The sequence below is a fragment of the Meleagris gallopavo genome, chromosome 5 (genome assembly GCF_000146605.3).
Source record: "Meleagris gallopavo isolate NT-WF06-2002-E0010 breed Aviagen turkey brand Nicholas breeding stock chromosome 5, Turkey_5.1, whole genome shotgun sequence".
Taxonomy (NCBI): domain Eukaryota; kingdom Metazoa; phylum Chordata; class Aves; order Galliformes; family Phasianidae; genus Meleagris; species Meleagris gallopavo.
The window spans coordinates 3,236,977-3,259,238 of record NC_015015.2 but is presented as its reverse complement, the minus strand read 5'-3'; the positions used below and the strand labels follow the sequence as shown (position 1 = coordinate 3,259,238).

Sequence of the window (22,262 nt, the reverse complement as noted above, 5' to 3'; positions counted from 1 at the left end):
AAAAAAAAAAAGGCAAATATAGGAGAGGAGAAAAAAAAAAGCCTAAGAGCAGGAAACAAAAAATGCACCGTCTGTTCTTGATGTTCTCACAACATGCCTATAGGAGAAATCAGGGCACAGCATAAATTTTATCAGCAGTTCTGAGAACTGACAACGTTGTCAAGGGCAGCTTCTTTAAGTTGTTTATCTCATAATCGTTGTTGCAGAAGGAATTGTTTGTTCTAAGGCAGACTTCATTTTTAATTTTCTGCAGGTTTTTGTGTTTGTAGAGGGGAGAACTGTTTTTTTTTGTTTGTGTGTTTGTTTTGTTTTTTTTGTTTTCCTGTCTTTCTGTATTCTGCTTGCTTTATTTCCTGCCAGGAAGAGAAAGTAGGGGATAGATAGCCGGGAGGAAAAAAGACAAGAAGTGAATCAAAGAGAGAGGCAACAAAACTTCCATAATGGAGGAAAAGACAGATGGAACTCATATTCTGTATTTGAACTGGTAATCCAAATTTAGCTAGTAGAAGTACTGGATGACTTCTGAATTCCTCCCTTTAACGTGGTCCAGACTGTCTTCACCTAAGAGGTGGCCTTTTAGCGTCTTGGTAACTTCCAAGCTGGGAAAAAATATATGTGTTATTTTTGGTTGAGTTTAGGAACTAGGTAGTCAGAAGGAGGTATCACTTGTTAGTGATTATTTGTACTTTTTTGTAAATTTTGTAAATACTATTATTAATAGAAGCTACTAAAAGCTTCAGTGATTACCCATAAGATGAATTCAGTTTCAGAGTTGTAAAATATTTTTCTGTTTCGCATCTTACCCAGCTGGCATGCTAAAAAGGCCATTAAATTGTGAAGGTCAATGCTTTTTCTCTTTTTCATTTCTCTAAGGTAGACATCTTGAAAAGCCATGTCCACTGAGTATAAAATAGGAAAATAATAGATGTAAATTGATCAACAGCCACAGAACTCTAGAGAACATTCAAGAATTCAAATAATGCACTTTATTGTTACAAACTTGTCTTGTTATTTTGTCTTGCATCATCAGGCTTTTATATGACAATGGATCATTTTGAGAGATCTGGCAAGATAACCTGGGAACGTGTCAGTGTTTGATGTTTCTTTGTTCTGCATCTGGGAAGAACTAGAGCTCTGTTCTTACATTAACTTCCTCATCTGACAATATAGCCTTTCTTACTTCAGATAGCTGATCCCCTTTTTTTTTGAACTGAAGTTGCATTAGGAGCCAATTAAACTTTTGTAATCCTATATATTGGAATAACTAAAATTTTTGGCCTTTTTTTGTTTGTCAAGCTGTTATAACAGGCAATGCAATTAGATGGAAAAACATTCTACTCCACTGCAGTTTTACCAAAATATATTATTTCATACTTATTAAAAATTCAAAGAAATGGCAGAGCAATAGCGTTTGTGTCATTGCAGGCTATTAGGGAACTATTTATCCTTTCAGACTGTAACTCCCTGTGTAGCAATCTCAAGCAATATGAATCGTCTGCAAATTGGAAAATCTGACTTGTGGTGCCAAGGAAATATATGAGGAGATTATACTGCATGAAATTTAGCATAGTAAGAATTCCAAAATCCTCCTCTGAATTATTATTATTATTATTATTATTATTATTATGCACTCTGTTAATAATATATATGGAACTTTGGAGCCATTTGACTTTACTCTGAACAGGAAAACAGAAATATTAGTCTTTCAACGAGGTGCTTTGCAGCAGAAGACTTCACTGGTAGGTGGGAGTTCTATAGGTACCAATCTCTGCCAAAATACATACAAAGATTTTTATCCATATATTTTATTTATTTGAGATTTTTTTAGATCGAAGCAGACTAATAATAAATGAGTGGCTGCCAGAAGAATCAGTTTGCAGGCAGTGCCAGGGTGCAACTGATTGAGGGAGACAGGATAAGGCTGAGGATAAAGATACTGGGGGGAAAAAAAATCTTCCAATTAAATCCCTCCACTAGCTTGCAGATTTTATTTATTTTCCTTATGCATGTGCTACTTCCTAGATGGCAAAGCTCCATAAAATACTGTGGGTTTAGTTTGTCTTAAAGGAAGATGATATATTCCATTCTGTTTGATGGATACTGCTGTTCATGAATTTGCTGCTTCAGCTCTCTGAAGCTGTCTGGTAAGTTCAGCAGCAATGGCAACACATGTAAGAAGTCAATTGAAAACTAATAGTGCATACACTGGCTCACTAGTTGTTTGCAGTTATTTCTGAAGTCTATATTGCAGTACTTTACAGAATCCAGAGGTTAAATCCTATTGCCTCTGAATAAACTTCTTAGGCAATATGTTTTTATTCATTGTCAATCTTGCATTTGTTTCTTAATGAAACTCGATTACTTCCTCTCTCATGAGAGGAGGCTGAATGCTTTGTCTTTAGGGAACCCCCTAGGTCAGCCTTTTTGCCTGAGAAATAAATTAAGAAAGCATAAATGAAAACGGCTATGTCTCCCAAAATATCAAGTCTACTAAATCTGGAAGGAACTTGCCAGTATTGATATAAACTCTTCCTTTTTGTGTGGTATGGAGATGCTTTTGGATGTTTGAGATATTATCAAAAGAGTAAGGAAGCTGCTGGTAATATGACTTTGGGAATACAGCTTTAAGAAACTGGAAAGCAGATTAAGAGATGTACAATGCAAAAAATAAAGAGGAAGGCAACAAAGATCAGTAGAGTAGCCTTTTATGTAGGGTGACTAAATAGGTTAGGAGTCTTAGTGCAGAAAGAAGCTGCAGTGCATGCGATGGAACCTTCAAAATCATGGAGGTGTGGCAGATGTTCTCTATACAGAACTGTGACTTCTAATTAAGTTAGTAGGAGCCAAACAAAAAACAGGGGGTTCTTCTTTATGAAGTGACTGGTGGATGCTACGTAGTCTTAAAGTTAACCTGGATTCAGGAAAACGCTGAACAAGGTAATGAATGCATAGAAACCACATCTACTTTGCATAAAGTGATTAGAGCCTGAGTATGTGTTGAAATGTGTAATGTGTGCTGTTGTCTTAGTCTTCCCTGGATACCCACTAAGGTCAGTCTAGGCTAGCTAGTTCCTTGGCTCACCTGGTAGGGTGCTTCAGTGGCTTATTACTTCATGGGGATGAATACCCTGCTGGTTGTGCAGCAAGGTATCTATCTTTTCACAAGGTTCAAACTTCAACTAAATTAAAATAAATTGTACTTGTAGTTCTATACACAGAAACATAATTTTCACCCTTTAGGACTGAATCTTTACAGCTAAAAAATAGTACCCAAATCAAAGTGTACTTCATATCAGTTACCCAGAGGAATAATATGCACTAGAGTTTGGCAGCCTCTTGATGCCATTTACATCTTATTTTCTCGTTGCCCACCTAAGCTTAATGCCATCATAGATACTGTTGGGTGTCAGAACAGATAACCTGAATGCATCTGTCATGAGACTAAATCTCTAACCTGTGGTGTTAATCATACAGTAGTACATTATTGAAAGCATTTCAGTTTCTAAAGATGAAAAATTCAACAGTGGTTGATGTTGGGTGCTAGATTCTTTTGCACACTCCAGAAGACAATCTTCTTCTTTGTTCAGCAGCTAGATTGAGGCATGCTTCACAACCTGAGGGTTTGGAAAATGTTGATGTCGTTTTTGATCCCTTGCTTCAGGAAGACAAAACTTTGAGTTTTAAATGTAAATAGAAATTTTAATTAGGGAGTGCAGTATTAGAATAATGTGACTATCCCATATGTGCTGAGAGAAATATTTTTTTTAATTTATACGCAGTTTTTACTTTCATAAGTAAACCAATCCATGTACATGTACGAAATGACAAGGAGATGACTGATATCCATTTTAATAAATGCTGAACATTTGTAGTAAGTTCCTGGAACTACCTGGGCTGCTGCTAATGATCTGCTGTCTAGAAACTACAGACTTATTATAGCAGGAGTTATTCCATAAAAGTGATTCATGTAGCAGGATGCCATTTTGTAATTTTCTCCCATAGGCTTGGATTTCATCTCCAAGCGGTCCTGGCAGTATTTTACTTTTCCTGACAGATAGTTAATTTGAGAATCTCACAGCTGTACAAACAAATTTAAAGCATCAAGGCATGTGCAGAATGCACAGAGCCCCCATTTGCTTAGGCTTATTTTAGTAAGCCCGTTAATTATGATTTTAAAATAAACACGGAGAAATTGTGTTAATAGTTATCACCATTTTAATAGGCTATGTATAACAGTCTGCCCACCAGCCTTGAAGTCATATATTTATATATATTTATGAGTATTCTACTTAAAAGGATGTTTTCATGGCAAATGAATGAGAAGAGTTTGAAGTTGAATCGTTCCTTTTCTCTGAGTTCTCGGAGGTTAATCAGGTACATTTCGACCCAGATCTCTCCTAGAAATACTTCTGAATGATGAATCCACATCTAAAATTCAGCCTCATATCCAGGAAACCTTGTTCTAGATTTGATTTTCTGTGAAAGAAAGAAGTATACGTACAAAGGAAAACCAGATGAAAATATTTCAGTCTTTGAACACTTAATTCATGTATGGATGTAACTTTATTCTTCCAATGAAAGCTATGATTATCATGGTTTAATGAGATTAAATTGAATGCATGTGGAAAAAAAAAAAAGCTGTTGTGTATAAAACACTAATTTTTGTCCTCATGCACGTATGTACTAAAAACTACAGCAATTTATTCACACACACACATTCATATGTTTCCTAACATATGTTAAGAAATTCTGTCTACATCTTAGCCATAGTCCTATTATCTCGAATGTATTCTGCGGTGGTTCCACATCCAAAGCTTTCACTTTCACTGGAGAATATACTTGTGAATCTGATGCTTAGTGGGTACAGAGTACCATCATAGCATTCGCTTCAATGAGTACGTGCAGATTTACCTACAGTAGAATTTTGGCTGAGCGAGTGCACTGTATGTATTTTGAGATCTACAGCCAGGAGGTCTAGGCTGAGATTTGGGGTGGAGATATTCTGCTCTTAACTTATATCTAATATTGAAGTTGGATCTTAGCTAAAAAGCAATTCGTCGGATAATGCAACTGAAAAGTTGCATTTTGTTTGAAGTTTTCAAGATGGTCATGCTTCTAAAGACAATTTTGTATCTGAAGGAGCCTTCAAGCCAGGGATTTAATTTAAGTTCTGTCAATAGGACTAATGTCAGAAAAGCAAGATTATGAGCTGGAGTTCACTTTCAGTTTATTGTAAAAGTTTATTGTTTGCTCTTGGAATAATATATTCTCTGCTTTCATTTTGCACATCTATTACCTGGGATACTATTTGCTGTACATTAATGCTTTGATTTGTGAATGAAGCTCATCTTGTGCCAAACCCTGCTGCTACCCATTTGCTAAGCTGTGATCAGTATTAGGTAGTTTATATTATGGAAAAATAGACGACTCTGCTCATTTAAAAAATAAAAATTAAAAAATGGTTCTGTAGTATCCCTACAGAGGAGAATCTGGACTAATGCTTTAGGATTTAACTCATTTCCCATATCAGCAATCCTATAGGATTACTCTAACTGTTTACAGGAACTGAAGATGTGTTTATTCTTGTTCTCTTAACAATTGTTCATTCAGATAAAGGTGATTATGTGAATGGAAAAAATAATCAGAATTCTGGGGGTTCATGAGAAGTAACAAATACCTTTGTGACTGAGGAATGCACTGGTGAGATAATCAAATCTTCTGGCAGCAGTTTAGAAATGAGAAATTCTAATTTATCTTCATATAGATGAATTATGTATGTTAAGTGACAAATTAATATGTCACCATAACCCTCATCTTTAAGTAATCTAAAAAGGTCATTTAAGTCAAGGACAGGAGAGAGGCTTATACGGATGCTAGAAGGTTAAATTATTTTTGTTTATAGAACAAATTACCCATTTGACAAATGTTTTGTCAGTATATTTTCCACCTAAATTCAAATATCAAACTAAGCAGAGAACTAGGAATGTATTTTATAATTCCTTGAGCCAACTATCGTGGCTGGTAGGCAGGACAGACTGTGCATGGCATAGATCAGATTCTTGACAATTGGTTTAAGATTCAACTAAGCCTGAGTGAAATAGAAAGAATCACTGTATTTTTTAATAGCTTTTAAAAATGAAGAGATGAGTAAAATAATAAAAATTGGGCTAGTTATTGCAGGTTGTAAAATGAATATTTAAACTCTTTGAGTTTCTCTACTGGAATTGTTAAAACGTGGGTGTACATTAAATTGTTCAGTTAAAACGCAAAGAAAACAAAACAAATTTATATTTTTTAAATTTCTCCTCAAGAAGAAAAGGCCCTGCCCTAACAAAAATCTTCCTCCCATTGAATGATTGAGGTGTCCTGCAATTAAAATCAGTAAATTTGTAGTTGCCTTTTATTAGATCTTCCAGAAATACAGTAATGTTTTCTGAACTTATTGCAACAAGATGTTCTTAAAAAACAATGAAGTTAACAGATTTCTAAACAGAATCATGTATGTGTGCTTGCTATGAGAATGTCTGTAGGTACAGCAGAATTGCATCAGTGTTCTTTAAATTAGGAAAGGGAATAATTTTTCCATGAGTAAAGGTGTGTAATTCAAGTTCAAATAGAAAATACTACGTTTTCTCTTTGGGTGGTCTCTTCTTTCTCTCTTTTTTTGAAATGGTTTTTCTTTTCTTCTTCATGTTACTCTTAGACCCTGGATGGCCAGATTAATAATGCGATCAAGTCAACATGGTATTTCAATTTTTACTATAAGCTTCACTTTCTCAATGTTATCTGTGTGCTATAGATGGATTCCCATCAAAAACAGTACTCTATAAGCTTGGTGCCTTGAGCCTGTCTGTCCAGAGGAAAACTCAGCTACCACTTATCCATCTATGTGCTTGCTACATGGCAGAGCAAAAAACTACACTGCCTAAGCAGGTCTGGTCTGCCCATGGTCATGTTCAGGTGCTCTCTGTGAGCTGTAAATCTGACTCTCGAGCCAAGAATGTGGTTAGGCTATGAACAGATTTTCTGTGGTCTGTGGCAGCAATTTGCTTGTCTGCACTCTTGTACTTTCTGGAGAAGCTATTTGTTTCGCAGCTAAAGCCTGCGGAGCCAATTTCTAATCATGCACAGTAGAGATATGGCCCTCAGTTTCTCAGGAGGATTAAAAAAAAAAAGTACAGCACTACTTTTTTGTCTATCAATCTTTATAGTGACATCCTAGTGTGGATGCAAGGGGAGAAGAGCAAGCTTGTCAAAAGATGCGCAAGTCCTAATCCATCTGGAAGGAATTATTTCCACAAGACTGGAAAGCAGTTTATTAGTGAATTCCTTGTACCTTTCTCAGACATGTCAATAGCTTGCTGAGCTCCTGCTCGTACACACAACTGGATTGCTACCAGGTTTTTTGCAGATACTGTAAAACTGACCTGCAAGTGGTTATGTGAACAAACCCTTGATGCCTCAGCAATTCATTCTTACCACTTACGTGTTTCTGCCTACAGGAGGATTGCATGGTAGTATAGGATTCTAAAGAGATCATAATGAGAGATTTCTGAACTACTTGAGGATCTTCTGTGGCTATCTGCTTGGACTTTCTAGATGAATATGTTGAAGAATTTAGCAGCTTGGTGCTTTATGCAGAATGTTGAGGGCAGTGCTACACAGTACTGGAAAAAAGCACAGAAACATGATGCTTCTTGAAGATCATCATTCCTATTGATGCTATATGTCCTTTGGGAAACATGAGTTCTTCCATCATTTTATTGTAGCAGAAGTGATCTTTTAATCTCCATGGGAACTGTCCTTGCTCTTTAAAGTGAATCTGAGTTAGGATCTCTTGCATATCTCTCCTTCCACTCCTACTTGACCTTGCAGAAATATTAAAAATTTGCATCTCAAGGTAAATGTCATGGAAAAACTAGTGAATCCATAAACAGCTAATAGCCTGTTAGCTCCTGCTTTGGAAAATATGCTAATCCAGTTAAAAGGAGGACTGAACTTTGATTACTAACAGCATCACTTAAGCAGGAATTGTCTCAAGTTTTTGTTGTTGGTTTTTTCCCCCCAGGGAAATCAAACTAATCCAGAGATATCTAATTCATTTAATAATAAATACTAAAACTTAGATTCTTCATAAAATACCAGTTGAAACTGGATTTTTGTTTGAATAGAGTTTTACCATTACTCCAGCCAGCATGTTGCAGATAGATATATTTTTCTAATGTGTAGTTATGAGGAATTCTATTTAGACTATTATAACATTTCTGTTCCAGACAATTCTGCATTAGGCAGTTGAATGCACATTAGCATATGTTTTTTATTGTTGAGAAAATCTAAATTGGATCAACTGTCTTTAGCTTAATTGTGCATTAGGTCAAACTTAGTGTTAGCAGCTTGAAGGAAGCAATGAATGAGAACTACATAATTTGATCCTTTTACAAATAGTGAGTCTTGAACTTAAAAAATGAGCCAAAATTTCTGAAATGATAAAAGCAAATATACTGCCATATGTGACGATTGCAATGCAGGAGAAAATATTAGTCATTTTCAAGGATAGAAACCAATGTATAAATATCATAATTATGTCTAATTCATTTATTTAAACATACATATTCCCACTAAGGCTTGTGTAGGTAAATTGGCCTCAACTGCTTCAAGTATAAAGTAAAGCTTTTTAGAGACTGACTTAAGTCTGGTTTGGAAATTTGGCTGTACAGATTAACATTCCAACATGTTTTTTAAATCATGGACTCTTTTAAATTTTACACCAGTGTAGAATTCCCAGGTCTCTAGCAGTTTCCCTGTGGTTTCTAATTGGAGAACTTGTATAACATCAGTCTTTATCATAAAGGCAAAGATACAATTTTTCTTAAAAATGAACACGGAGGACTTTGGGAGAGTCAGACTTACCTGTACTGAACTATGTGTGAAATTCTTTCTGAATGTTTTCAGTATCTGGGTAAAAATTACATCTTTGTTACACATCTGGAAATAGAAGAAATGAACACATAAAGCATCTGAAAAAAAAAAAAATCTGTCTTCCTTTAGACTGTAGATCTTTATCACAGTCTTCCTTGACGCTTGGCTCATGTTAGGTAAAGGACCATTTGGAACTAATCATTAGAAAGTGCTGGGAACCATGCACAGGTTCCATCCCCACCTCACGCTTCAAAAGATAGCAAAGTGTGAGATTATCACTGGGAGAAGTGCTGTAGGAAAGGAAAGTGTAATGTGCCTGACAGTACACTCAGAATTATAATAATTACATCTATGAATTTGAATGACTGCCTACGTTTGTTATTCAGGCTGCCAATGAAAACTTAGCCTCTGTAATTCTGCAGATCAAAGAAACATGTTGGTTGTTTGAATGTTCTATGTGAACACATGGAAACGTCTTTTGATATGAAATGTTGGAGCCTATACCTTGTTTTGATAGACTTGTTTTATTCAAACTGAAATTGTGTAAGCATAGTCATTGCCTTAGCTTGGATTCTTCTGGAATGATTAAAAGGAAAAACTGACTTTGAAATTTCTGAGGCTAAAATAAGTTGGTTTTGCCAAAATATGATATTTCTCATATTTGAGAGAATCATCTCCCTTTCAGAAATATTGACTGAAAGTCAATTCCTGAAAGTCATGTTAAGGCATGTGAGGGACAACCAGGTGATCTGCGACAGCCAGCATGGCTTTACCAAGGGAAGGTCATGCCAGATCAATCTGGTGGCCTTCTATGATGGAGTGACAGCATAAGTGGACAAAGGGAAGGCAGCTGATGTCATCTACCTGGATTTCTGCAAGGCCTCTGATGTGATCTCCCACCACATCCTTATTTCTAAATTGGAGATATATGGATTTGAAGGGTGGACTATTTGATGGATAAGGAATTGATTGGAAGGTCACAGCCAGAGGGTTGTTGTCAATGGATCTATGTCCAGGTGGAGACTGGTAATGAGCAGTGCTTCCCAGGGGTCTGTTTTGAGTCCAGTGCTCTTTAACATCTTTATCAGTGACATAGATAATTGGATTGAGTGCAACCCTCAGCAAGTTTGCTGATGACATGAAGCTGAGTGGTGCGATTGATACAGCAGAAGGAAGGGATGCCATCCAGAGAGACCTTGATAAGCTCAAAAGGTGGGCCCTTTGAAACTAATGAGCTTCAACAAAGCAAAGTGCAAACTTAAGATGAGCCAGCGGTGTGCACTTGCAGCCCCTAAGGCCAGTGGTATCTTGGATTCCATCAGAAGAGGAGTGGCAAGCAGAGTGCAGGAGGCGATTGTCCCCCTCTATTCTGCCCTTTTGGGGCCTCACCCAGAACACTGCATCCGAGTCCAGGGACCCCAACACAGGGAAGATGTGGAGCTTGTAGAGTGGGTCCAGAGGAGGGCCACAAAGATGATCCAAGGGCTGGAACGCCTTTCCTATGAAGATAGGCTGAAAGAACTTTGTTCAGCCTGGAAAAGAGAAGGCTGCAGGGAGCCTCACTGTGGCCTTCCAGTATTTAAAGGGAGTTGAAAAACTTTTTGCATGGGTAATTGGTGATAGGACAAGGGGAATGGTTTTAAACTAAGGAAGGGAGATTTAGATTAGATGTCAGGGGAAAATTTTTTACTGAGAGAGTGAGGAGGTGCTGGATCAGGTTGCCTAGAGAGGTGGTGGATTCTCCATTCCTGGAGGTGTTTAAGGCCAGGTTGGGTGGGGAATTTAAAAAATCCCAATCTAAACATAAATTCTGAAAACCAACTGTCTAAGGTTTAGACCCTTAATGCTCAGAACACTTATTGAATGAGAATGAACTTCCAAATGTAAGGTTTTGCCATGATGTGTATTAATTATTCTCCGTTTTACTTACAAAATTGTAATAAACTTTTTGTTTATTTAGATAGTCATATTTCACTTTAGAATTTCTTCTATGGCATTTAAAAGCACCTTTGATATTTGCTTTGGCATGCTGATATTTTCAGAACACAGATTAATGTAAGAAACGTCTTTAAATTTAATACATTCTTGCAGTTTGTAAACTACTTCTAAAATGTCTTTGAAAGGTGATCAAGAAATGTGACTTTGTCACTAAGCTTAAGTATTTTATATAGTTAGATATCCAGAAACTTTGAAAGTTTCTTCTGGAGTTTAAGTAGATTCAATTATTTAATTGAATTTAAAGGTGTGTAATTGAGGCTGGGTTTAAGCTAGATTAGTTTTTCATAATTATTTATTAAATCCATCTTTTTGAGATGATAATTTGGCTTTTTATCTGCTGCAGAATGACCAGTAGGCTCTGTCTTGGACAGAACACTTGGAAGAAGAAGGCCATGAACAAACTCTTAGCTTTTAAATGCATGTTATTGTTAAATTAAGCTTATTCTGCATATACACTTTTGTCTTAAGTAGTGTAGTGGAAATGGTAAGTCATGACTTGAAGCAGTGATTGAGCACCTGGTGGGAAGGCAGGGCCAACCCAGGGGAGCTCAGGTGCAGCTGAATGACCAGAAGGGCTGGAGCCAGGATCCACCCCTTCCCAGAACTCACTTAAGGGCATGCAGTGGAAGGTAAGGTGTTTTGCTGGAGATCCCTGCCTACTGGAGGCCTTTTGAAGGTAAGCAGTTATTTTTCCATTGCTTTTGTATCCACAGCTGCTGTGTTTGGGCTTGTTCTTATTTGTTACAGCCTTGGATTGTGGCACTCCACTACTATTGCTGTACTTTCTATCATATTATAGCATTACAAGTAGTTAAAATTAGTGCTATTTGAAAGAAATGAGAGTATATATTTGAGTCTAATACCATGGCTAAGAGTGCACTCTGAAGTCTGTATTTATTTTAACACTGTACTCTCTAACTTTATACAAAGCCACAATGATGTTATCTATTTCTGTTGTCACACCATAAATCTGTTGGGCACTCCAGAGAGATCACAATTACTTTATTAAAGTCTAGGAAATTGATAATGAGTCATTTTTGGCTTTTAATGATCTCTGCAGTGATTGCATAGAGTAAAAATCTGGTTACCATATGATTTTAAACTTGAAATTCAACCTGCTACATTAAAATAGCATCCTTCTGCAGTATGATGATGCAAAGGCTACCTACCATTGAAAGACACTTGATGTTTAACCAATTATTGCATTAGTTGCTTAGAGGCACTGTCTATTGCATATGCAGCATCACTTTTCATATGTCTAGAGACTGTTTCTGATTCCATGTTGAAGAAGATTGCACGATTTCTATTGATCAAAATCACTTCAAAATTTCTACATTGAGTTTCTGTTTTAAATTTCCCTCTATTAGTTTTTATTCTATCTCTAGAAGAACTGGAGGGGTTTGTGTTATTTTGTTTTCTTTAAGTTTTGAGGTTTTTTTTAATGATGGGAGAGGTTTTATTTTCTAACTCCACGTATGTATTTTTATATTCAGAGTTATCTACATCCATTTTGTTCATTTAGTACGTTGTTTTGATTGAAGAAGCTGTCTGCTATAGTAAATGGAGTAGGGAGGTGGAAAAGAGGTACATGAGGACCACCTAATCAATGAGTAATTATTTTTTGTTGCAGGAATTAGTTTAATTTATTCATTGTTCTGTTCAGACTTGCCTATGCTTCCTTGCTTTTCACTAAATCTGAATATTGGCACTGCAGTGCCGTGTAAGGTAAACTTCATTTGCTAAAGTTAGAATATGGGATACCTCTTCTGTGAATTATAAATGGAGTCTGATATCTTCCAACTTTGAGTTTCTGAAGAATTAAGAATAGCAGAAGGGACTTTTAAAGGTCCCGTCCAACTCTAAGCATTCTATTATTCTACAGCAACTGAATTAATGCATCTGTGTAGACGTATCCTCACTCTGCAATGAAGTGAACAGCAGTCACTCAAAGCAGAGCAAGTTCTTCTAGCAGTGAGCTTTGGTTCATTTACATTGTACAAATTAATAAAGGACAAGTAAAGAAACCATTCACAGAGAAGGTAATGACAGGACTTCTATTTTTTATTCTGTATTCAGAGAGCAAATTCAGGGGGAGGAAGACTTCTGTAAGACTAATAGGGGAAAATGGCAACAGAATTTAAGAAGTAAAAGATTATGTAGAGTAAGTAGAAGAGAAGCTAGTTTTGAAGTTAAAGGCAAATTTATAAAAAGCTATGAGACAGATACATGTTAAATCTCACTTATATAATTAATTTTCTCAATTAATACTTGTGTAATAATATTAAATTGGTACTATGGACACACTGATGCATTCAGATACTGCAGTCTCAGTAGAGTATTGCCTCCAACCTTGTTTTGGTCGTTAGGTTATTAGGTGGTAAAAGTAACTTTTTTCCTATGAGTGTCTATCTAGACCTCTTCCACAACAAACAGAACTGCTAATCTTTTTCCTTGTATCCAAGTGAGAGTGGCAGTTCAAGAAAGCTGTGAAATACCTTATTCAGAGAGGTTTGGGGTATGGTTAGGAATTTTAAAAATGTGACTCAAATCTGCTATTAAAAATGTGTTTTTTCCTCATTTTGGAAATACAGTTGAAAAATACATTTTTCCATGTGATTTCAGAGCATTGGTGTAAGAGAGTCTCTTTTGGGTTTAAAGTGAACCTGACAGCATTTTTCCAGGATTGCATCATATGTTTCACTCACACTTTCACATCCTGCATTAAACCACATGCATGCACATCAACAAGACAAGATTGTAGAAGGAGGGTAACTGGGGAACTGTTTTCGTGATATTTGATAGGAGTAATTGCAGCCACTGCTGTTTCAAAGCAACTGTGGTTATACTATACTATGTCAACAAAAGTCAGTTGTGCCATATGGAAATATAATTACTTCAGAACGATCTGTTAGAAAGCACTTTCAAGCCATTCAGGCCATTTGTACAAATCAGTAAAGAACACGTATGGATGAAAGCTTTCTTAAATAAGAGCTTTCATGTATTTTAGGTTGAAAATTGTGGTGATCGTTTTGGAATTATTAAAAAAAAAAAAACCCTATGTTTCTATTTGAAAGGTGGTAGGGAGATTTATTAGGTGATAAGAAAATACAAGTATTTCCCTGTGATTTCTGTGATCAACTTGGTCATGCTCATGCTGTTGTTGAATAGAAAGGAGGTTTTGCTGTTTTCTTCATCTCCTAGCATTGTGGGAAATGGGATGATATACAAAATGCTATATGTTAGTGAGATTATCAGTGCTGGGGATATTGGCCTGTCTTAGAATTGTTCCATAAAATGCAAGGTGATGATGCAAAGTGACTGCAAGGTGATGATTTTTTTTCTTCAATTATGTAAGGTTTTCCCCTTCTATAGCCAATACATGTCTTGTTTCTACATTTCAGTGTTTTTCTCTTTTGAGTTTCTTGGAAGACCTGTTAATCATATATTTTGTCTGTTACTCTGAAAGTAGAGAATACTGGGGTTTTGTTAGTTAAGTATGATAAATGTGTCTAGATTTTCTTCTTATTGGCTGTCAGTAGCTGTAACTGTGAAACATTATATTTAAAAGAATTTGAATTCTTTTAATTGTAAAGAAACTGTTATTAGGTCCATGGATATTTAAACTTCACAGCGATTAGGTTTGATGTGCTTAAAGGTCTGTCTTGCTAACGTATAGATGTCTTATTTATGGATAGTCCATTATGTAAATGAGGTTTTTACATAGTTTATTTACTGACTACAACGGCATAGATTACTGATGTATAAACCATCTATTCTGAAGAACTTCTAAAGAAGTGCATTGAGTATACAGTCATTGTGACCAACCTATATCTGCAGATGTAAAATATTTAGAACCAAATTTCTTCCCACGTTGTTAATAATGGAGAGAAACAGTGACCCAGACGATGCCTCCCTGCCAGGCACTGCAAAGCTTTCCCAACAGCTCCCAATAAGAAAGGCAGCATCATCTGTTTGGCCATCTCTTTGGCCATTGCTGCTCTTGTGCTGCTGATGGCATCTCCAAGGAGCAGGTCCTGGTCCCAGGCCAGCACTGCTTGCTGACTCTTGCCCCATAAGCTCTGGACTGAGTAAGGAAGGTTGCTTGTGCCTGCAGTGGGGAAAAATCTCCTCTGATTGGTGACTGACACCCACCAGCCACATAGCTTAATAGTTGCTTGCTTTTTTCTTTTTTACCCTTCCTCCTAGTTCAGATTTCCTGAAATAATATGAAAGTTTTACCACAGACTTCCAGAACACCCATAACATGACCTGAAAGAGTAAAGAATGCTTCTTGGGAGATGTCGTAGAATAAAGTCAATAAAGAAACAGAAAACAGAGCTGTTATTGGAGAACTGAGTGGAAAGGAACAAACCTGCTATGATTTCACCCATAGCATCCGTCTGAGCTGTTCCTGAGCTTGAGAGTGCTTTTTGCCTTGCAGAAGACTATCTAGTTTTCTGCAGAGAAGAGCATCGAGTAACTCTCAGTGCATTGTGAAAAATCCAGCAATGAAAACTGAGGGGTGAGCTGGGAGGCAGTGGTCTCAATAAAGTACCAAAGCAAGCAACAAGTTTGCTGTGATAATTACTGTTGTTCAGGAATTATGTGTTATGGTAATAGCTGCTGTGTAGGTAACTAGTACAGTGAGAGTCTATCTCTCTCTTAGACCTTGATCTTGTAGCAATTAGGCTACATTTCTATGTTGTGTAGAGGGGGCTTATATGTAGTGTTGGGAGCTGGTACCATTTCTTTCATATTTAGGGTCTTTTGTCCTTGAGACTGTAATGGTATGAGATTTTCAAAGCTAGAGGAAGATTGACTAAACTCTTCTAATGTGAGAGATCCCAAGCTAGATCTCAAATTTGCCTTAGTTTTAAGAACATTCAGAAAATTCCTCGAATCTTTCTTTATAATGTTATGCTCTTGTTTTAGTTTTTTAATTCAGTGAACTGGACCAAACGTTAAATACCGAAGTTGTAGTTGCTAATGTCCTTTATTTAAGAAAAAATAAAATAAAAGGATTGCTAATACCGATTCAGTTCTGAACTGTGCATGACGTGTCCAGTCACAACATTTTTGAAACATCTCTGCGTTCAACAGCTTTATGCCATTAAGTTCACTTCTCATTATTTCTTTAGAATTCTTAAAAGTACAATGGAATATGTTGGTGGCAGGTATTAATTAACTTCTGTTTGTTTTGTTTTGTTTTTTTTTCAGACCTTGCCAGTACGGAAAATTCCGTGCAAAGCCAATGCACCTTCAGGGTCTTTTTTTGCACGAGACAACACAGCAAATTTCTTATCCTGGTGCAGAGATGTAGGAGTGGATGATACCTGCCTGTTTGAATCAGAAGGTTTGGGTATGTATATATTCATGTGGTAGTTAGTAAAGAGCTTGTTGCTTGTATTTTGCTTTGAAAGAGAGAATGGTTCTTCTAATAGATTCTGACTCCAAATCTGACCAAATGAAGTCCATCAAGTTGAAATTCATTTAATTCAGTTTTAAGAGGGCTTTAAATAAAACAAAATTCTTTCAATGTTTTCTTGCATACAAATGATTTTTCACCCTACACGCCCACTTTTCTGATCATGGAATGTTATTCCTTTGTTCAGTGAATACAGAAGTCCTTTCCTATTTTAGGAGAATAGGATACACGTGCGTTGTCAGTTCTTGCTACAGATATTTAGCTGTTGGAGCAAATTCTTGGTGTGTTGCTCAGGAAGCAAGAAAATAGGATTTTTGTTCTGTGTCCTTCTTTCCTTCAGCTGACCTTCCCAGCTGATTCCGGCATGCAGCTCAGGACAGAAGCTAGAAGTTAGCTAACTCTAGTGCTTCAGGGAGCTCCATAAAAAGAATTGAACTGTTTAGGAAGTCATTCTTGCAACTATATGTATTCTTCATCAATTTAACTTTTCCTTGTTCAAAGGGAAATTAGGACTCTTCATTTCTTAATTCATCTGAAACTAAATCTTGAACAGAATCAAATGTGTGTTTGTTATCTGAACTCAGACAAAATTGTAAGAAGCTGCAATCATTCAAAAAAAAAAAACTCACTTTCTACAGAGGTAAAATGAACACATTTTTCTTTATCAAGAAGGTTATTTGTTTTGTCTCTCAAAAGGCCTTTGCGCAACTGAGTTACCTATTTGTGTTGCAATTGATCTGTTCTCCTTCTTTTACAATCTTTGTCTTCTAGCACAACCGCTTCTGAGACTTCTTCATTTGTCTATTCTTTTGTCATGCAAGTGCCTGGATTTCTTAACTTTTATTTCATGAGGAGAAAATGCATGTGAGAGAAGAAATTGGTATGAAAAAAAGACAAAATAATGAGCATATATGTAATGTTGCGGTGTTGTTAATTAAGTCCCCAAGATGAATTTTTTCTTGCCCATGGTAAATCACATGGAAGACAAACAATTATACTTAGAAAGTTTTGGAGAAATTGAATGCTACCTAGCGTTACAAACTCAAGAAGAAAGGAAGCACAGACTTCCAGTGGCTTAAAATTTGTAAAACCACCTCTAGTTAATCTAACACCTAGACAAGTTTAGACTTGGTATTTGTGTGGCGAACTCAGCTGTTTAGCATGGTTCCAGTAACAGGCTAATGGTGCAATTGAGAGTGTGTTTACAACGAATTTCTTGTGCATTGTAAGGAAATCAGATCTTATTTAGAGGTGAAATCAGCATAGCTTAAATAATGTAACTCCTTGCCTACGTCAATTCTACACATACTTTTACACATACTCAGGGCTTTGCTAGCCACAGGATAACACTGAATGCAAACACACCTGGAAAGCTGGTGCTAAAGATTACTTCAGCTTTCAGAAAAGTGGAAAGAAATGTGCCCAAATACACAGTGCGCAAACCAGATGTAGCTCTAATAGGTTGGCTTGATTACTGACTGATTTTTCTCAATGATTTAAACAAGTTCTTTTGCTGCTCTGTCTTACTGGACATGGAAAGTACATGTTGAAAAGATTTACGGTGCTGTGAATGGAATTAGAACTTGATAATATCTTGACCTATTTTTCTTGAATTGACAGGGTGATAGTGACCATGCTGTTTCCAGGCAAGATAAAAATAGGAGTTAGTATTCTCCCACTGTTGGAGGTAAATTGTGAAAAAGTTAATTTGGATTGAGAAATATTTTCGTTACTACATTAGAAATAATGATGGATCATAACAGTTACTAATTGAAAGGTTTTATGTTCTGCTTTCTCCCACAAATCACTTTTCTCCTGCGCAGGAAATAAAAATTCAGCATAGGTAAGTACTATAAAAGGTTCAATTCAAAGTGATGAGGAACATATGAAAGAGTTCACACTGCCTCGTGAATGTCTGTTGCACTTTTTTTGATTGATAACTCTGAAACTGTGGTTACAAAGATCAAGTTCTTTCTCTCCTCTATAGCTAGAAAACAGTATTGATGCTTACAGCCCATGTGATAAAGCAGGTAGTTTTGAGAAACCTTTGTTAACCTGTGTTAATGTTTGTACTTGATTTGATTTTTATCCTCCCTTTTTACTCTATTTTACCAGCCTTACAGAATGTAAATACTTCATTTATCTGCTTGTAGTGATATTTTCTTCATGTCATTGTATCACATAAAACTTTTTTAGCCTTTTCCCAGCAAATTTCCACTCATAATTTTAGAATAAAATTGAATATTGATTGCACTGTAACATTTGAATGATGGTTTTTATGACATTAAGTATTTTTTAAAGTATCCCAAGTCTATTCACAAATCACTAAAATTTGACATGTACTAGCTAAGAAAATATTAATTACTTCTAATTCCCTAGAAATGTTCTCATACTGGTGATATCTGAAGTCTCCGACATCATGTTAGAAACTGTGTGAAACTACATGTGCTTGCATCCAGCACTCCCACAATTTTAGCACTTATGTTGAAGTCGTGAAGGTTTTCCTTCATATGGAGTGGAATATTGTGAAATAAATGCTATGCAGCCCATAACTGATAAAAGCTTGTGGGCAAGAACTGTTGATAGGAATTTTGAGCGTTCCTTGAATCTGTCTTCTTGAAAATGGTAATGTTCTAGGGCTAATCCATGCAATAAGGTGAGTAGGCTTGCTTGTGTCACTGTGTCCTTGTCCATTGTTTGTAGATTAATTTAGTAATTTAATTAAGCTTAAGCATGGGTTGCAATGCTTTGTTGGATATGAGTTATACAGTTGAAGTCAAAAAAGAAAACAAAGTCAGTTTTTCAAAAAAAAATAAATAGGAAAAAAAAGCACAGTGTTTGTTCTTCTGGTAGATACAAATATACCTTCAAAGAAACTGATGGGGTTACTTTGAAAATCTTTGCAAGAGATTAGTACACAACTCAAAATATTGAAAACATTATAAGTGTTTTAACCTAGATTTCACTTCAACTATTACCAGAAAATGTTTGGGTTGGTTTGTTCAGATTAAAATAAGTTGATAGGAGTCTGGATTTTGTGGCAGTGTGTTAATTCAGTACATGGGTATTTCTGGTAGGGAGTGGTGACATACTTCAGTACTTTTTCTCGAATTTCCATTGAAATTGTGGCTTTGAATTTCAAAATCTTTGTGATAGATTTCTAATAATAATAATATGAAAAATCACTTTTGATATCTATCAGGAAAATAAATTACTTTTGAAATTGAGGCCTACAATGTAACCCACTTCTATGATGGCATTGCTCTTGTTCTTGCTATGCCATTAGTCAGTACCATGATATACTTTCTTTTAGCTGAAAATTATGATGCTTTAAAAGAAACCCAGCAGGTTGGAAGCATAGTAATACAATCAGAGCTGAATCAGCAATCTATGTGTTTTACACTTTGCACTTTATGGAGGGATATGGAAGAAAAATCTCAAGAGTCAATGCCTCTGCCAAGAAAGGATGAATAGTATGCCTGCTGGATAAGCCACGAAAGGAATTTACATCTTTAACAAATCTAATGCGATATTCAAGATATCTCTACATACAGCAAGATAAAGGGAGACTCTAACTGCTTCCTGCACTCACTGACCAATTTCAAGTGGGTTTTCTTATAACCATTATTTTTATAGTTAGTGTATTTAAAGAAGGGATTAGCTTTGTTAGTGCAAAAAAACTATTATCTGAAGTAAAAATTCTAGCATCTGGTCAAATCTCAAGATGCAGTCTTTGAATGGGATTCTCAGTAATATCAGAGATGAAAATTTATCTCAAAACTAGGATGTGAAAGTCCTTGCTGTCTAAGAAATGTAAGACCTGCTGTAACTCCCCTGTTTTTTCCACATATCATATATATATGGTAAGTTCCCCCTCTGTAGGTTTTAGGGCAGCAGATCCACACAGTTATGATAATACAATTTATGAAAGCATTCTTGATGGACATACTCGTAATTATGGTGCTCAAGCCTGAAGAGTGTAATAACTGAAGAAAACTATTCTTGGCCAAATAGTGAGAATGGTAAGATTTTTCTATGATTGCCTCAGTTAACTTAATTTAAAGCTGAAGTTATGAACTCATCTTTGGTAACAGTGTTGTTGGACGATTGTAGGATTTGGAACCAGTGAATATTCTGCATCTCTTCTATGATGAAGAGTCTACTCGGCAAGAAAAGGGTTTGCCACTGATTGTGCCAGCATGCTCATGTGTGTCATTCATTTTGGAAGTTGTTGGATATTGTAGTAATGTTTTGTATTCATATTTTGTTACTGTGTGTGTGTGTACATAATGTGTGACGTGGGCTTTTTTTGATGCAATTTCTTGATTACAGTTCAACTGATAGGTTCCTTGAAGAAAGTGCATAGTGCTTTAGTAGAAATAGTGAACTTAAATGCAGGCACTTCTGACCTCCAGTCTAATATTGCTTTTTTGACTTTAAAAAAAAAGAAAGAAAAGAAACAACAAAACTGCATAATATTCAAATGTGGATTGATTGAAAGTACTATGTCTATTGGCAAATAGCTTGCTTTTTTGTATTATTATTTTGTATGATTAATTTTTGTGTTGACTGTTCTTTCAGTGTCACAGTGTTAAATTTTATATAGTTGCATCAAAATAAGGCTCTGTCCCATCTTTCACAGCATTACTAAATAACTCATACTATTTTTGAATATACTGTGTTTTGAGGACTATAAAAGCATCCCGGACATTGTTATTATCATAGAATTAGCATCCTAATTCAAGCAAATTATTAGTGTTTAGATGATCTCTAGAGACAAAGCCTGTACTATCCATAGAGTTACTGTTTGAAACTTTGTTTTGAGGATTCTGTAGCTGATAGTGCTGAAATAGAGAGTGGGGAGAATGCATCTCTTTGATTTAAGTATGTCATATTATAACTGCTTTTGATGCAGAAGAAAGGATATGTTTGAGATCAATTGAAAAGATAAAGGTTGTCAAAGGAAAAAAAAAATAAGAGCACAGGGAAAAAAAAGCAAGACTACTGAAGGATCTTTAAGGAAGAAAGTAAGAAAATATTCGAGGAGAAAGTGAAAGACAATGGGAAGGATCAACCTTTTTAAAAGCCCTCCCCAGACACGTATGAATTATGGTAATTGGAAGTGTATCATGATACATATTAAAACTGTATCTCTTCACATCTAGTGAGCTAGAAAATGCTTCAAAAGCAGAAATCATATTCATTTTTATTAAATTTTCTGAGATGAAAAAGTATGTGTTTTTTTTTTTATTAAAATAAGCCTGTTACAAGCCAAGGTTTGAAATTTATCAAGCAGAGTTAAGAAGCTTCTTTCTGTATCACAAATGTACATCCTGTTGTTTTTTAATTAAAAAACAAATAAAAATCACATCTAATTTCTTACTTAAACCAAGAGTTTTCAGAATGTGCTCAACAGTGACGTGCTGTTTCTGCATAGGCCTGGGTGTGACAACCACTGTTTCTCTGCACTCTGGACTTTTCCTGGAGCAGTGCAAGATGCAGAAATGCAAGGAGCAAGAGGTAGGGAAAAAAAGAAGCTGAAGGAAAGACAACAAGGGAAAAGCGATCAGGAGAGGAGAGCCTGTAAAAAGAGAAATGGGCAGCAGCAAGATGGGAGGCAGTGTGAAGAAGGAAGACAGAGCAAGAGAGAAGCAGGGGTAAAAGTTTGCTAGGAGCTGAAAAGAAAGTATTGCTGAAAAAGTTTCTGGAAGTAGCTGGGAAAGACACAGGCAATGAGAACAACAGATAAGTATTTGAAACAAATTAAATGGAAAGTAAAAGAGCCTGTAAACTGGCAAAAGTATCTACATAAAAATATGTTGGACATGTGGAGGTTTCAAAATAATGTATACATTTACTTTCTTCAAGCAAACGGTGAGATTCCCTGGCAGGATGGCTGTTTTTCATTCTTGGTCCTTTT

The 22,262-nt window shown here is 36.0% G+C and overlaps 1 protein-coding gene across 3 annotated transcripts in view; it reads left to right on the top strand.

Moving 5' to 3' along the window:
- Positions 1 to 22,262, top strand: part of GAS2 (growth arrest specific 2) — a 101,475-nt gene that overhangs the window by 37,313 nt on the left and 41,900 nt on the right. For all 3 annotated transcript variants that reach the window (XM_019615268.2, XM_010710708.3, XM_010710707.3), the window contains one exon: positions 16,135 to 16,276. In XM_019615268.2, the coding sequence (XP_019470813.1) occupies positions 16,135 to 16,276 (142 nt within the window). The remainder of the gene's footprint in view (positions 1 to 16,134; positions 16,277 to 22,262) is intronic.